General features: G+C 37.1%; 1 protein-coding gene across 2 annotated transcripts in view; it reads left to right on the top strand.

Moving 5' to 3' along the window:
* magi2a (membrane associated guanylate kinase, WW and PDZ domain containing 2a) overlaps positions 1–17,067 on the top strand; it is a 241,663-nt gene that overhangs the window by 113,998 nt on the left and 110,598 nt on the right. For both annotated transcript variants that reach the window (XM_060842832.1, XM_060842833.1), the window contains exons 6-9: positions 1,904–1,961; positions 2,451–2,572; positions 3,438–3,620; positions 11,399–12,031. In XM_060842832.1, coding sequence (XP_060698815.1) covers positions 1,904–1,961; positions 2,451–2,572; positions 3,438–3,620; positions 11,399–12,031 — 996 coding nt within the window. The remainder of the gene's footprint in view (positions 1–1,903; positions 1,962–2,450; positions 2,573–3,437; positions 3,621–11,398; positions 12,032–17,067) is intronic.

Below are 17,067 nucleotides of genomic sequence, written 5' to 3'. Positions count from 1 at the left end.
AATTGACCACTTAAGTGGATAATCTGGGCTTCCAGAAGGCAGCACATATACAGACTTTTCCATTTTTGACAATGTGTGAAAGAAATCAGACTCACTATCCAGCTCCTCAGACCATTTTGCCAACATTCACGTTTCCCAATATGCCATCGTGTTTACCAAGTTTCAACCAAGATCCACCTACCACATAGTGTTTTGAACTTAAGGTTCTTGGGTCGAATCCAAAAGCTAGGAACAATTTGCCATTTTTCATACGAATGGCAAATTCAAGTGAGCTACGACTCACTCGTATAAACGTAGTAATTCTTATATAGTGGTTCAGTGACAGTATCCCTACCTTTGAGCCAGGAGGTCTGGGTTCAAAGTCCCACCTGTTCCAGAGATGTGTAAATAGATTTTTGCAGCTACCTTTCTGAATTGCATACATGGCCAATAGATAATGTTATACCATTAATTGACATTTGTGAAATGGTTTCACTCTGCGATGCTATTTCTATTCGTTTTCCTAACAATATAATTTCCTCAGTTGAGATTTAGCCTCACAAAAATATTTGTTTCTTCTTAAACTTTAAATTTCAGAAAGTAAAGGCTTGGGATTTTGTATTCAGTTTTCTTTTTATGGTGGGTTTCCTGGCCTTTCTTGAAAGTACTGACTTTTACCAGGAAGTGGTTCACCAAGAAGCATCAGCCCTCTGATCTCACTCTCAAGTGTAAGTTGGAGCACACTGCAGCTGAGTCCAATCTTTTCTTTTTCTGACCAACAAGCATTGGCATTTTTCAAAATAAACAACAAAATATCAATCCAGACTGGGAACTTGTTTTTAATATACTATCTAATATTAGGCCATCAAGATCAAGTTTGATACTTCAACTGCTTCCCCAGCTGAAATCAATCTCATGAGTACAGATCAGGAATCAACCTTGAGACTTTATAGTCTCTATGTTTCAGTAACGTGTTATGCAGTATGTCAACTGACTAAACTATTGATGGAATTATATTTTCAAATTGAAGATCTAATACTAAAGTTTGTGGAAAGCAATATTATGTTATGAACATTTTCCATTCTCAATGTCTGTGGGACGGTAGTTACTCTTCCCTTGGGCAATTTAATTTCAATTTTAATTATGGATTTTTCACAATTAGGAATGCAGCATCTGGACCAAATGGTTAAGTATAACAAAGCTATCAATGGTTTCCACCCTTTCCCAGACATCCCTACTTATAGGATCCATATTACAGGTAATAAACATATCATTATGAAACAGAAAAAGGGAAGCTCAAGCTGTCTTCTCGTTCAATGATTCTTTTCCAGTCAAAAATTCGTGAGTCTCTAAAATGGGTGAAATCAAAAAATCCATAATACTGATGTCCTATCTGAGTTCTTTCTTGGCATTTTTCTCACAGTAGTGACCAATGTACAAGAAAAAAACATGTAATCTGATTGGAAATTATTTCCAGAATCCAAACTTTATCCTATTCCATTTCCATTGTTTTTGTGTCTCCATATTGCTCTGAACTTTTATCTACACTACGAGTATACTAACATTCCTATATGCAGTTGCTTCATCATATACCCCCAAAATACTTGAAATCCAAACATCATGTTTACTTATATTATCTTCTTAAAATTGTGTAACAACTTAACTCTTTTACATTCTTTTAGCTCTTTAAACACATACTTTACATCTTTTTATTTTTGTTTCATGTTTTTCTTTATGTCCGTTTATTCTTCTCAGTCTTAATAGTGTTCTGTATTATGAGCCTTGACACTTGACCTAGGTTCTCAATTTCTATGTTTAATTCAGCTACTGGGGATTTTCTTACATAAAGAACAGAAATAATTTGTGTATAAATCACTGCTATCATTACAAATGTATATCTGTGATTATCTTTCTATCATTGCAGAACTTCCATATGGTTGGGAGAAAATAAATGATCCAGTCTATGGCACCTATTATGTTGAGTAAGTTTGCTGAAGAGTATCTTATTTTTAATGTTTCAGAATAAAAAGATTACAGATCCACAGTATAAATTTTAACAATATGTCCAAAGCGATGTGTCACAGTTATTACTTCATTCTACAATTTCATTGAACATTCAGCTTTTCATCATGCTTTCATGTTTTACATTAAGGTGAATTCTGGCATTAACTGTTTCATGGTGTTCTAGTAACTGTTAATTGTGATTACAAAGTGATGAACATCACAGAATAACTTGCTCTCTGTTTGAACTAAAATTTTCAGACATGCATACATACATACGTACATACATATTGATATCCTTAATACCTGGACAATATAATAAGTGTGTCTTTGTTTTTTGTCACCTTTCACTGTCTTCTGGATTTTTTCTTCCTTGCATATTTCCTACTCTTGATTACTTCTATTTCAATGCTTTTTTTGTGCCATTCTTCTGCTCTTGCTATTTTTCTTTTTTCCATATGACGCTTTAGTCACATAAATCGAAAAACCCAGTTTGAAAATCCTGTTCTTGAAGCAAAGAAGAAGTTGCAGCAGCAACGTCCATTGCAGCAGGATCTAGTGCTCTACCCTATGCCAGCAGCTGGTTTCCGAGGTAATATCGTTATAATACTGTATGTAAATGACACCACATTGGAATGCTTTTTTATTGTGATGTCTTCCTTGCGTGCTGAAGTTTATTACTATTAGTGTACCTTTAAGAGGCTTTTCACTGTTTCAGGACTAATGCATAAAAGCAAATATAATGTAATTGAAGCATCAATCATAGCAGAAATGACGCTGTAACTGCAACCTAGGACATAGTAGAATTGGTGGAGATTAATGTTCTTTTGAATTAAATAGCATGGAATATCAATATTCTATAGAGTATAGTCATTATTCATAAGATCAAGGCCTAAGAATGAGGGTTTTTCTCCTTTATAACTGTAGAAGGCTCATCATCAACATTACCTAGACCCAAACATACCTGCCCAGGCTCTCTGCCTCAGCGGTCGCGCAGTACGAATGACCTGTCTCAGTATCGGACTGACAGTGCTGGAATGTACAGGCTGTATGGTATGTCAAAGTGCAACTTCACAGTCAAGCTGCACTGTTGTAAAGCAGACATTTGTAGTGGGGAATTATACATCACAGCTTCTTATTCATTGTCAAAGGCACTGGAAGTGAATGTGGTCTTCTGTTACCCGCTTTAGCATGCTTATAGTAATTGTTTTTAACCCTTTCATTTTCACATATTACTTTTACATATTAAATTTCCTACTAAATTGTGAACTATGAAATTGGTAACAATTTTTGTATTATAAATTTACAATTGATAAACTGGTTATTTTAAAATATCCAACCAAAAGGGTTAAAAATAAAAATAAAAACTGCACACTATCAGTGCCTTTAGCACTGTGATGGCACAAATGTCTCAAACTTGTTTTTAATTTTTTTTTATCTTTGCATTATCAACTTAGAAAAGCCACTCTTCACTCGAGATGTTTCACAGCTGAAAGGAACATTTCTTACAACGTCACTGAAGAAGAGCAGCATGGGGTTTGGATTCACCATTATTGGTGGTGATGAGCCTGATGAATTTCTGCAAGTAAAGAGTGTGATACCAGAAGGACCAGCAGCAGTAGATGGCAAAATGGAAATGGGTGAGCAAATCAGAAAAGACCAAATGGGCTCTTCCTTTGCTGTAGCCATTCTATTATTCTGTATGGAACCTCAAAGTGTTTCAAAGGCATTCTACTATGACATGCATTGTTAACACGAATTTGCTGTCACGCGATTGATAAATTAAGGACACTTTCTATAATGTGAACTTTTAAAATGTGTGTTGGCTGTAACGCGATTACATCACTAACACTTTAAGCGCAGTATCTAAAGCACGATTTTCCTATAATGCGGGGTTGCACAAGAACTCAACCACTGCACTACAGAAGAACTACCTGTACATCAACATAAATAGTACACTAAGTTCATATTGATTTAAGGGCAATTGGCTGAAAGGTTGTTCAAATAGTAGATTTTAAAGAGTACAATAAAGGAAGAGAAACAGAGGTTAAGCAACGAAATTCCAGATCACTGGGCAAAGCAGTTGAAACTAAGTTTGGGAATGCTCAGGAGGTCCAAATTAGGTAAGCGCAAATACCTCTGAGGGTAGCTTGGAGAGATTACAAAGATATAGAAAGATGTAGCCATCGAATGATGTGATCTGTCATGTCTGTGCCAGCTTTCAGTAAGAGCAACTCAACTGATTCCACTTCCTCACCTTTCCCTATTGCCCTGTAATATTTTTCTTATCAAATAATTTCTGGTTCCATTTTGAAATCCACATTTGAAAGCTACAATTGAATATTTCTTCTCTCAGGCAGAATGTACTCTTAGGCAGTACATTCCAGTTTCCAATCCCACATTTTAAAAAAATCAAAAGTTCTTCATCTCAGCTTTGGTTGTTTTTCTATTCATCTTAAATCTGTAGCCTAGTTCTTGACACTTTCAACAATGGGAATAGTACAGGCCTATTTAATCTGTCCAGAGTCCTCATCACTCTGAACACGTATAGCAACTTTCTTTTCAGTGTTTGCTAAGAATAACAACCCCACGTTCTCCAATCTATCCAAATAAGCTGAAGACCATAATATCTGGAACCATTCTAATAATATTATGTACAGTCCCTCTAATGCTTTCTGCTCTTCATAAATTGTCATTGGATACAATACTGTCAAAACAAACTGGTGTTTATGACAATACACCATGGCTTCTATGATTTTAAATTTCATGCCTTTATTGATAAAGCCTTGGATGATATGTTTTGTTCAACAATTTCTGAACCTGCTCTGCCACCTTCAATTATTTGCTCCTGCACCTTATTTAGACCTGTTAATCCTCTATATTGCCTCTCCTGTTCTTCCTGCTGCCCCTGTGCATTAAGTTTCATCTGCCCCAGGTCCACCAATTGCATCAGCCTTCTGTCTCCTCTTCTCTTTCACTGTCCTCCTCTCAAGTATTGTGTCAACAATAAATTTCAATATTTGTGTACTGCGCACCCAAATGTAGGTTTAAAAAAACAAATGACCTGAATGCCTATCATGGGGTGCTTTCCTCCAACTACCAACCTCCCTTACCACGAATAACAAACATTCCTCGCCCAAGTCCAATCTTGCCATGGAACACCAAAAAACAAGCAATAAATTTTGAATAAGGAAGCACTTGATGCAGTAGTATCAGGACAATTTATTAAGCAACAAAAGTTACACTAATCAAATCAAGGTTATTGGTTTCTAGTTCAGACAGTCCTGCTCCCATTGACTCTTGTGGTTACACACAGTTTGCGACAGATGTGTTTACAATAATCAATGCTTCTTTCAGAATCACCATTACTGAGAATATCAAGCATCATGCCTGCACCAGCACATGATGCTGTTCTAAAGTAAAAATCTTTTGCCTCTACACAGTTCATATCCCTCTATTCTCTGCCTATTTATACATCTGTCAAGATGCCTCTTAAATGTTGCTTTTGTATCTGTTTCTACTACCTTCTCAAGCAGAGCATTCCAGGCTGTATGTTTTTAAAAAATGCTCTCATATCTCTTTTAACTGTTCCCCCTTTTTACTTCGAATCTATGTCCCCAAGTAAATGATCTTTCTACTCTGGGAAAAAGACTCGGTCTATTCGTTCTATCCAGGCCTGTCATTATTTTGTAAACATCTATGTGGTCGCGCCTCAGCCTCTGATGTTCAAGTGAAAACAAATCATGTTTATCCAACCATTCCTCATAGCAAATACCCTCCAAAGCAGGCAACATGCTGGTAAACTCTTTCTATAACCCCTCCAAAACCATCACAGCCTTCTGTAAGTGTGGCAACCAGAGTTGTATGCAATATTCCAAATGTGACCTAATTAAAGCCCAACACAAGTGCAAATTGGTTTGCCAATTTTTATACTCTATGCCCTAACTGATAAAGTCAAGCATGCCATACACCTTCTTGATCACCTTCTCCATTTGTGCTGCCACTTTCTGGGAACCGTGAATCTGTATGCCTAGATCCCTCTGAACGTTACCGCTTCTAAGCATTCTGCCATTTACTGTATAAATCTGTCCTGCATTAGACTTTCAAAAATGCATCACCTTACATTTGTCTGGATTAAATTCTTTCTACCATTTCTCCACCCAAATCCCAGTCTAACTCTATCCTGCCGTAACCTCTGGCAATCCTCATTATCTGCTGCTCCCCCAGTCTTTGTGTCATCCACAAACTTACTAATCAGAGCACCCACATTCTCCTCCAAATCATTTAAAAATATTTCAAACAACAGAAATTCCAGCACCACTGGTGTCTACAGAACAGCACTGGGCACAAATCTCCATTCAGAAAAACACCCTTCCACCCTTCCACTCTGTCCTCCATAACCAATCTAGTTCTGCCTCCATCTTATCGGCTCACTTCAGGTCCCATGTGATTCACCTTTTGTATCAGTCTGCCATGAGGGACCTTGTCAAAGGCCTTTCTTAAATCCATGTTGACAACATTTACTGCCTAGTTCACTTCACTTCGTTTAAATGAATGAATTGAGTTTAAATACCATCAGCTGTCATAGTTCAATTTGAACCCAAACATTAGCCTGGCATCTGGATTATTAATCTAGCAACATTATCACTACACCACTCTCTCCTCTCAGTCTATCTGTACATTTTCCAATTACAGCAAGATTCTTTAGACAATTAATGAAGTGCCAGAAAGTGAGTAGGTCGAGGAATAAAGGGCAATATTATGATCCAAAACAAAATCATTTAAACTCAGAATATCATATCAGGAATACAAGACCAAAAGGTTTAGATTGTGAAATAGGACAAGCATAGAGTCTCCAAGGTAAATTATAGATGGAGGGTACCTTGTTTTATTGAGAAAGGTCTATGAATGTAAGAACATTAGGAGCAAAAGAAAGACAACTCTTCAAAATGTATAATTTAATCATGGACAAAGAGGTAAGCGTTTTTATATCTTTGGAATGTGCCATGGACAGCCTGCAGTATGCAGCTTTGAAATCATTGCAGTCTTAAATGAAAGAATAGCAGAAGTGTTGAGTATCATGATGCCATTCGTGTCTTCACGAGTATCTGAGAAGGGGCCTCAAAAACTTCAGAACAGACAGCAATTTTCATGCATTGGTGGAGCAGAATCTAAAACAAAATATTGAAATTTTATGTGTTTATTACTTTCAAAAGTACTTAGGGGCATGTGAAGCCTCATTCCACCTTTTATTTTGCATGTTGCAAATTGCAGTATGGAGATAACTGGGCATGTGAATTTTATGGGCCTGATGATGCACACTATAAAAAAAAACTAAAATCTCACACACAGCTGAGTACATACATTGGGAAAAGTCCTTCTCGCACCTAATACAGATTTGCCACAAAAACTAACTAAACACAATTGATAGCATTGCTATTAAGGAAGGCAACCTGCAAGAATCAATCATTTAAGTACTCCCAAAAATGAGTTTATTTCAAGTTTTGTGAAATTAACAGTCAAAATTGTGAAACAAACTTCTTCTGAGGATCTGCAGACCTCTTCCCATTTGTGAAGAAATCTATCTGTAAATTAGATTTTACATTCAGTACTAGAGTCATAGAGATATACAGCACGGAAACAGACCCTTCGGTTCAACTCGTCCACACCGACCAGATATCCCAAGCCAATCTAGTCCCACCTGCCAGCACCCGGCCCATATCCCTCCAAACCCTTCCTATTTATATACCCATCCAGATGCCTGTTAAATGTTGCAATTGTACCAGCCTCCACTACTTCCTCTGACAGCTCATTCTATACACATACCACCCTCTGCGTGCAAAAGTTGCCCCTTAGGTCTCTTTTATACCCTTCCCCTCTCACTCCAAACTTATGCCCTCTAGTTCTGGACTCACCTACTCCAGAGAAAAGACTTTGTCTGTTTATCCTATTCATGCTTTTATAAACCTCATGATTTTATAAACTTCTACAAGGTCAACCCTCAGCCTCTGACACTCCAGGGAAAACAGTCCCAGCCTATTCAATCTCTCCCTATATCTCAAATCTTGCAACCCTGGCAACATCCTTGTAAATCTTTTCTGAACCCTTTCAAGTTTCACAACATCTTTCAGATAGGAAGAAGACCAGAATTGCACGCAATATTTCATAAGTGGCCTAACCAATGCCCTGTACAGCCGCAACATGACCTCCCAACTCCTGTACTATACACAGATTGGAGTTATTGAGCGCACAGATAAATATTAGTCTCCACAGCCATCTTCAGATCGTTTACTCTAAACGGAATCTGTTCAGTTTTCTTAAAAAAAGATAAATTTCAGGAGGAGATAGAAGTGGTTCAGGAGTTGTTTGGAGGTGAACAGGTGGCCAGGTTATGCAATTTGTTGTGAAAACAGTTTGCCTGCATATTTAAATCATGACCTCTCAGTATGCATGTGTGAGGCTGTTGTTATGAACTTAATTTGTTAATGTTGAACATCTGCATGGCCCTTCATGTCTTTGAACACTGATTATTTGTTTTAATAATGATGGCTTTGTTTTAAAGCACTTTAAAGGCAGAAAAAGAGCTGCACTAAATATAAAAATCAATCTACTCTCATTGCCAGTTAACATTATTTTGTGAAACACTGAAGGTTTCCAGGACTAATCTTCTTTAAAACGTTTGTGTAAATATTAAAGGAAACTCACCATTAATACTGAAAATATTTAATTTTCAATGATATCCATTAAATATTGACAGTTAGATTTTTGATACTGCCCAATGCATAAATTCAGATGTGATGCAAAGCAAAAAGTGGACTTCACTATAAGGCGATGAGATTCCACTGTGAATATTGTCAGCAATTCTGAAGCACATGCTGAATATGTTGGGACAGTTTGACACATGGCATTCTCTACAGCCAGGAAGAGGATAAGAATGATTGTCTATCCCAACTTTGAAGAAGCTCTACACCCATGATTTAAGACAGCTTGAGTACAGAATATTCCCATGTCTGCTCCAATCCTGAAGGAAATTGGGAGTTGTCCTGGCAAAGAAGTTGGGAGCAAAAGGAGTTCATCTGTAAAACTGGATGCCTGAACCAATATAGTAAGTGGTGAAAATACAGCAGTTATGTTAGTAATGACAGATGATTGGCTGCAAACTGGTCTGTCCCACATTTCTGAACGAGTATGCACCAAAAGACATTTTTAACATGGATGAAACCAAATATTTTTTACTATTGTTCATTAGATTGCTGCTTTAATATTTGAAGATGGGTGCACAATGGTGAAAAGCAAAGCAATGCACATGTCACTGCAATGGTCTGCATCAGTAAAAAAGGCAACGAAACATTTTTGTTCTAGTGATAAAGTCCGAGAAGCCATGATGCTTTTCAAATGTCAAGACACTACCACACAGTATGGGACTGGCAAAACGGCCTGAGTGACCTTCAGCATTCCTGAGGATTGAATCATGAAAATAGACAAATATATCAATGTAAGAAGATAAAGATTAAAATCATTACAGACATTACCCCATGCACCCTGACATCATTTGCCTCAAGAGCGTCAAGCTGCCATTCTTGCCTTGTAATGCAATGCCAAGCTTTGGCCATAAGATCAGTGGATGATTAAAAACCTAAAACCAACTACTAATGATAGCCGATCTCTCATGTTGTTGAGGCCATTAATAAGAAGCTGGTGCACACTTAACAGTTTTGAGGCCATGTTCAATACGAAGAAGGTTTGAAAGAAGATTATGAAAATCACAATTGCTGACTGCTTTCACGACATTAAGTTCAAATAGGCAACTGCTCAAGATGCTGGGAACAAGGAGGAGCAAAGTGAAGACCAATCAGCCCAATGATTAGGTTCTTTTCACTCACATGGGAGTCTAGCATGGAAATTTCATCAGAGACAAACATAGAAGCTTATGCAGAAACAGGCAACACCATACACTGCACAACAGAACCGGTAGATGAAGCAATTACAGATGCAATACATTCTTCAACCAAGAAACTTTTTAATAATAAAGGGTCTGAATGCTGCCCACTCACCCACCTGCATCCAGAGCTGAAGTCATCAAAGTCTTGAAATGCCTGGGTTTTATGCTGCAGCACAACCACACAGAAGGCATGTTTGATTGTATTGCACTTGTTTGAACATAGTGCACGACGCAGATAAAGATTTTTCCAGAGCTAACTCCCAATATATTTCAGCAGTTTTACTCAACCTTTTCATTTGCAGTCAATTTAAGGTGTCAAAGGATTTGAAAAATAGATGTCTTTCACACATTTGCTGCTTCAGTATGTTTCCACTTTATTTACACAGAGCGTGCTTGTAGGCAAAGTCAGTTACGTAGGACCCCAAAATTCAACTTATCATGTTTTGACTGATGTCATGAGACATTGTGTGTAAAACTGAATTAATGATTACATCAGTAAGTATTTATAGTTCTCAAAAACTTTATTCAGTAGAGTGAATCCTGGAGAAGCTTTAATCTGTTACCAGATGTAAGATATACCTGATGTAGCTTTATGATATTTTTTGGGGGGATCCCTACAGTGTGGATCAGGCTATTCAGCCCAACTCGTCCACACCGAGTCTCTGAAGGGCATACCAAACAGGGCCATCCCCCTATCCTATACCTGTAGCCCTGCATTTCCCATGGCTAATACACCTAACTGACACATCCCTGGACACTACTCAGTAATTTAGCATAGCCAATTCACCTAACCTGTACATCTTTGGACTGTGAGAAGAAATTGCTGCACCTGGAGGAAACTCACACAGACACAGGGAGAATGTGCAACTTCACACTGACAGTCGCCGAGTCACTGCAGAAACAAACTCAGGTCCCTGGCGCTGTGAGGCAGCAGTGCTAACCACTGAGCCACAGTACCGCCCCTGCTAACCACATTTTTATAAAAGTGCATGAGATTATGAATTATAAATTAATTTCTCATGTGTCTATTGTTATGAAATATTCTCTATTCTAATAACTAGAGATACAGTAGCTGATTTTCTTGAAATATGTAACATGGAGAAGGCAGGAAATGTTAAATAATTTTATTGATTGTTTTATTTAATAACAGATGTGAGGCTTAAATAATCACCTGTCATATTTGATTGCCATGTCTGGAATCTTTTATGAGTGAATTCCCCTCAATGTCACAGGGAAATTTTGATTAAAGCAAGGGATCCATTTTAGTTTCTCTATACACAGGAATCCAAAGGACCCCCACATTTTAGAGCCCAATTTATTCATGCATTTCTCAACTTTGTGTAATATTCATTAAGTCTTTGATAACTCTGATTAATTTCATTAATTCTAAAGAGGGGAAGCACAAACAAATGCAATTTTCTTAATATATTTTATTAAAGTTTTATCTTATTGTTCCATTTCATTCTCTCTCCCTAGGTGATGTGATTGTCTATATAAATGATATCTGTGTCCTAGGATATACTCATGCTGAAGTAGTTAAAATTTTCCAGTCTATCCCAATTGGCCAATGTGTCAATCTTGTATTATGCCGTGGGTACCTTTTACCCTTTGATCCTGATGACCCAAACAACAGCATGATGCCTCCTTTAACATTAGTGAACCGGCAACCAATACAAATAAATGGGAGAAGTAATTATGACACTTATGTGGAGTTTGGTTCCAGGACCTCTCGCTCAGCACCAGACATCTCTGACCAACATTTACATTCCTTTAATCCAATACTCACTGATGACCAGGTGAATGGAACATTATCAACAGTTCAGGAGGATAGTGTCTCTATGGCCTCTTCAGGAGCCACTCAGTGTGAATTCAAGAAAATTGCAATTGTGAAAGGAGCGCAAGGCTTTGGCTTTACCATTGCAGATAGTCCCAAAGGGCAACGAGTGAAACAAATCCTAGATATTCAAGGCTGTGGTGGCCTGAACGAAGGTGACCTAATTATGGAGATTAATCAGCAAAATGTGCAGACTCTCAGTCATACCCAAGTAGTGGAGATTTTAAAGGACTGCTCCGTTGGAACAGAGATCAATTTGGTCATCCAGAGGAGTGGTAAGTCAGACTTTTCAAATTTCTGTAATAATTAAACGTGGTAATAAAAAAAGTTGGCTTAACAATCAGGAAATATTTTCGGATAATTTAGCAGATATTGTTATTGAGAGTCATACATAAACTGTACCCTGAATAGCAAAAGCAGGTGTCTTGAGGCAGTATTGTCTGGCTCATATTTAATAGTAATGATTTAAATGAACGATTGTAATTATCATGGCTGCATAATACTGTCTAAAATAATCATATTGATCCAGATTTTCCATTGAGAATAACTGTGAACCTAACAACACACTGTTATTGTGAAAAAAACTAGATAGCAACTTTGTGACTACACGCCTGCAGGAAAATGAAGATCTGGAAGATTTTGACTGAGTTACATATTTCCTCCAAAGGCGGCGCTGAGACATCAAAACCAATTTGAAGTCAGGAATTTGGTGTATTTACCTCCTGAACCAAACAGAGAATGTTAGGGCTGCCATATTTGAGATTGGATGAAATTTTAATGGCATGATCTATCCTAGTTGCTGCTGAACAATTGCTCTGTCCCTGAAAAAATATTTTTACAAGTATGAAGTCTCATTCGTTCAAAATTTAATTAGTGGTGGAGTTTTTTTTATATTTTTACTCTCTCTTCTCTCTTAATCCAGTGTTCCCATGTTTCAGCTTGCTTCCTATGCATGAGCTAAGTCTGATTTATAATTCTCGGTGTGTACTTCCTGATTTATGTCCTGCATGTCTCAATTAAGATTTTTCAGTCTGATTGGTTGAAGAACCTTGCTTTTACTTGTTATGTTCATACAAGCCACAGGTCCACTGTAGAGTGCACGATCCTGGGGTCAAAGTGTCGAGTGACAGTGAGCTTAGGCTGAAAACCTTGCAAAATCTCTTGGAAATAGGGAGATTTGTTGCTGTACCATTGATGACAAAATCTATTATCTACGTCTAGTTGAACTTAATTATTGTACAGTTTGCAGAAATGTTTTAAGAGTTAATTGTCTTATATAATACATGATAACTCTGATACCTAGCATGACATGGGATATGGCTGCTGCTGTCTACATCAGCACATATAACATTCCATAATTGTCCTTTAGAATGTGGTGCAGTCAATGTCATATAGATATTACCACTGTGTTGTTAGGAAAGGTGATCAAGGAGTTTGACCCAGTAACAGCGATGGAAAGGCAATCTATTTCCAAGTCATGATGCCGCACATCTTTGAGGGGACCATGCAGGTGTTTGGGGCTACTGTATATCTGCTGCCTTTGTCCTTCCAGTTGGTAAGAGGTAGCAATTTTGGAAGATGGTGCTAAAGGGCCCTTTCTTCAGTGCATCTTATAAATGCTATGCATTATTGCCAACGCATGTCAGTGGTGAAGGGAGTGAATATTTAAGGTAGTGATGCAGTCCCAATCAAGTGGGCTTCTTTCCTTGAATGGCATGAAACTTCTTGAGTAATGTTTGAATTTTACTCATTCAAGCAAGTGGAGAGTATTCCATCACGTTCCTGAATTATGCCTTGTATATAGTGAACAGGCTCTGGGTAGTCAAGAAGTTAGTTACTTGACACAGAATTCCCAAATTCTGACCAGATATTATAGTCATGATTTTAGTAAGTTATACTAATGTTCTGGAAATTTTATGGTTTCAAGGTCAGGAGGACCCATAAGTTAACAGTCAAGTAAGCTACATTGAAATGAAAGACCATTTAATTTTGTGAGTGCAGCATGTGTGTTTAAGAGCACACATTAAATGCCTGAATCCACTGTCCTGGCACTCTAAAAGAGGAAGGAAGTATGTACACTACTTCACAAGTGAAAATTTACATATGTTGTATCTGTCTGATTATTGTATTTCCTGGCATTTAATTTTGTGTCTCTACATGCTATTGTATTGTTGACAGTTAATCTAGTAAATAGTTGTAGAAAGTTGGATATAGAATAATATACTGTCAGGTAAGCTATAAAACTATTGTCAAATGGCTCAATTAAATCATCTATTAACCCCTGAAAACTTGAAAACAAACCAAGTTTAAGCAACTCACCGTCATGACATAACCCTCGATAATGCTACAATTCTGATAATGCTCACTGCAGAATTGACTACATTACAACATTGTACCCTCTCTAAGGACAATGTATTCTTCTGGCAGTGCAACACAAAAAGCAGTCCTCAGTTTCTGGGCTCTGAAGATGACTCCAATCAACACTGTGAGGTATCTTCTGAGCCCTCACTGTTTAGAAGGGTGGGAGGGGTAACCTAGTTGTCCAGTAGGCCAAAATTCAAAAAACTGTGTTAGATCTCATATTTTTCCAATGAGAGTCTGAGTCCAGTGGTAGGTTCAGGTACAACTTTGTTACAGCTTCAGGTTTCCTTTTCAATAAGGCACACAAAAAACTTAAGATTGTATACAGTAAAAATGTAGAGTGCACCCCACCCCAGCCAAACAGCATTATGGTGGAGAAAATGTAGAGAATCACCACGAGACGCAAAGAATTCTTTAAGAAGTAAGTCTTTTATTTGCAAACAAAAAGCCGTGACACTGAGAAGGCAGATTCTCGAATGCCCACGGACTTCAGGGTCCGTGGTTTTTTTATTTTTATTTATCATGTTTCTGTTAGCTTATCAGCATGTCCAATTATATTAATCAAAGTACCTTACCTTAGCTACACAATAAACCAGTGATGTTAGTTCCCATTATCTCTTTAGTTGTACATTCTACTTAATGTTTTTCTAATGTCATGGTTAGATATTTATTATCACCTCTTCTACAGTGATCTTCCATTCCAGACTAACCTATCATGATTAGATATTTAGCTATTCCATCTATCACAATAGTCTCCTGTCTCAAGCTGACTCTGCTAACTATTAATTAGATATTTAATATCATGTCCCAAACATTTATAGTCCCAATCTTGTCATAATGACACTTAACAGGGAGACTACCTTTACTAACTCTTATCTCATCTCGCCATAGTGACCTTTCCGCCTTAACCTTACTCTGCTAATTGGTGTAAAAGCATTCCACTATTCTTATCCCATTCTGCCTTCCACAGACCACAGATTGCCAGTGGTCTTCATGCTTTAATCCTTCCCATGCTTTCATGCTCTTTATTTTCCATAACATTAGGTTAAAGAATTGGTAATGAGGTCTCAAAATCTTTCAGGCAATTCATTCTCCCCCACCCCCAAAAAAATCAACATGTTAGAGAACCTCTTTTTTGCATCCATTAGCACGCGTGAGTTCTCATTAATATCCTCGTCCATGGAATTACATTCATCAGTGCACAAGCCTAATGAAGCAAGCAATAAAAACATTTGTTCACAAACCCAATCATATATATGAGGTACGTGTTTAGTCAAAAACAGAAGTTACTACAGAAACTCAGCAGGTCTGGCAGCATTTGTGGAAAGAGAAACAGAGTTAACATTTTGAGTCAAGTGATCTTTCCTATTAAGTTTACAGCACAGTCAATGTTGAAACAAACAAAGTTGGTTTGAAAATTGTTTGCTCCGTCAAGTTTAGTTAAACAGAACACAACAGCAGACATTCAACAGGGTCAGTTTAGAAACAGTATTTGTGAACTGCAGAAAATAAATCTCATGACTGAAACTATAGCACACATCTTCCAATAAAAACAGAATGATTCCTTCCAGCAATTGCAGTGAAAAATATTTATCCACACATTAAATGCATAAAATCAATCCCTATCATTTAATCACTGCATTAATCAGGGTATGATTAATGGGAGCATGGGGAATCTTCTTTATTCTAGCCAAGAATAACAATGTCACTATGGCCAACTGTTATTTCCTGTTTCAATTTTTGTACTGTTGATTTTTGATGCTTTAGAGACTTAGTACCTCCGAGCCATACATTAAGCAGTAACAATAGTGGAAGATTGACCTGACAGTACATATGCCAGATGCAAGATTTTAAAATATTTAATATAGGATAAAAGGCTGCCACAACATCGAGGGCTGAACAGCCTGTATTGTGCTATACAGTTCTATGTTCTATCTATAGATATACCAGTCATGGCATTGATAAAGTACAAATCTAATAAGTGCAGTGTATTTATTTGTGGTCTTTAGTTATGGTTAAGCTATTAGGAGCAGTTTCACCTACATCAGTTCACCTGATTGGAAACAGCAGCAAACAAAATTTGAATTGTGATATGCAATTGATGAATAGATTAAGACTTCAGAAACATAAAAGAAAAACAACACTTGCATTCATGTGGCTCTTTTAGTGTACTAAAATTTAGCAAGACATTTCATAGGAAAGCAATTGACAAAAAATTGCACTTGCCATACAAGGAGCAAAAGGGTTCCTCAAAGTAGTTTATAAAGAAGTGAAGGATGTAAAATCAATGAAGCTAGAGGTATAACAGCCAACAGCATGAATGCCAAAATGTCAGTAAAGATAGTTGGAAATGTACAAGAGACCAGGGTTAAGGGAATGTTGAGGACTTGGAAGATTGTAAGGCATTTTACAGACTAGAGAGGACTGAGGCAGGAAGATTTGACCACAAGGATAAGAATTTGAAAATTAAAGGTATTGGCAAACTAAGAATTGAGATAAGTCAGTGAGCACAGATGTAAAGGGTGAAGAGGACAATGTGAGTTATTTTTATGATTCAAGACTATGGATGCTCAAAGAGGAGATCTATTAATGCACACTTGAACTCTCATTCCACAAAATTATTAAAGGGAAGGGAATCATTCTCCCATGACACATAGAATTATTGTAAATCAACATGTTTGCAGGTGGATCCAAAATTATTCTAAATTTTGTCTTGGTTGGCTACTTACGGTAACTTATTCCATCAAATTATTATCAATCATTTTTCTCAGATGAAAGCAGTAAAGTTGGCAGTTTGTTCATTTGTTTAGGTTACTAATGTGATGAGATTTCTCCAACAGTTGCAGATTTTGCATGAAAATAGATCATCTTTAAATATGTATTTACATATGCATATTTATACAGAATTTTAAATAATTTGGCCTTTGGAAAATTTAAGATTGCTTTAATT

The sequence above is a fragment of the Hemiscyllium ocellatum genome, chromosome 23 (genome assembly GCF_020745735.1).
Source record: "Hemiscyllium ocellatum isolate sHemOce1 chromosome 23, sHemOce1.pat.X.cur, whole genome shotgun sequence".
NCBI lineage: Eukaryota > Metazoa > Chordata > Chondrichthyes > Orectolobiformes > Hemiscylliidae > Hemiscyllium > Hemiscyllium ocellatum.
This window is presented reverse-complemented; position numbering and strand designations above follow the sequence as displayed.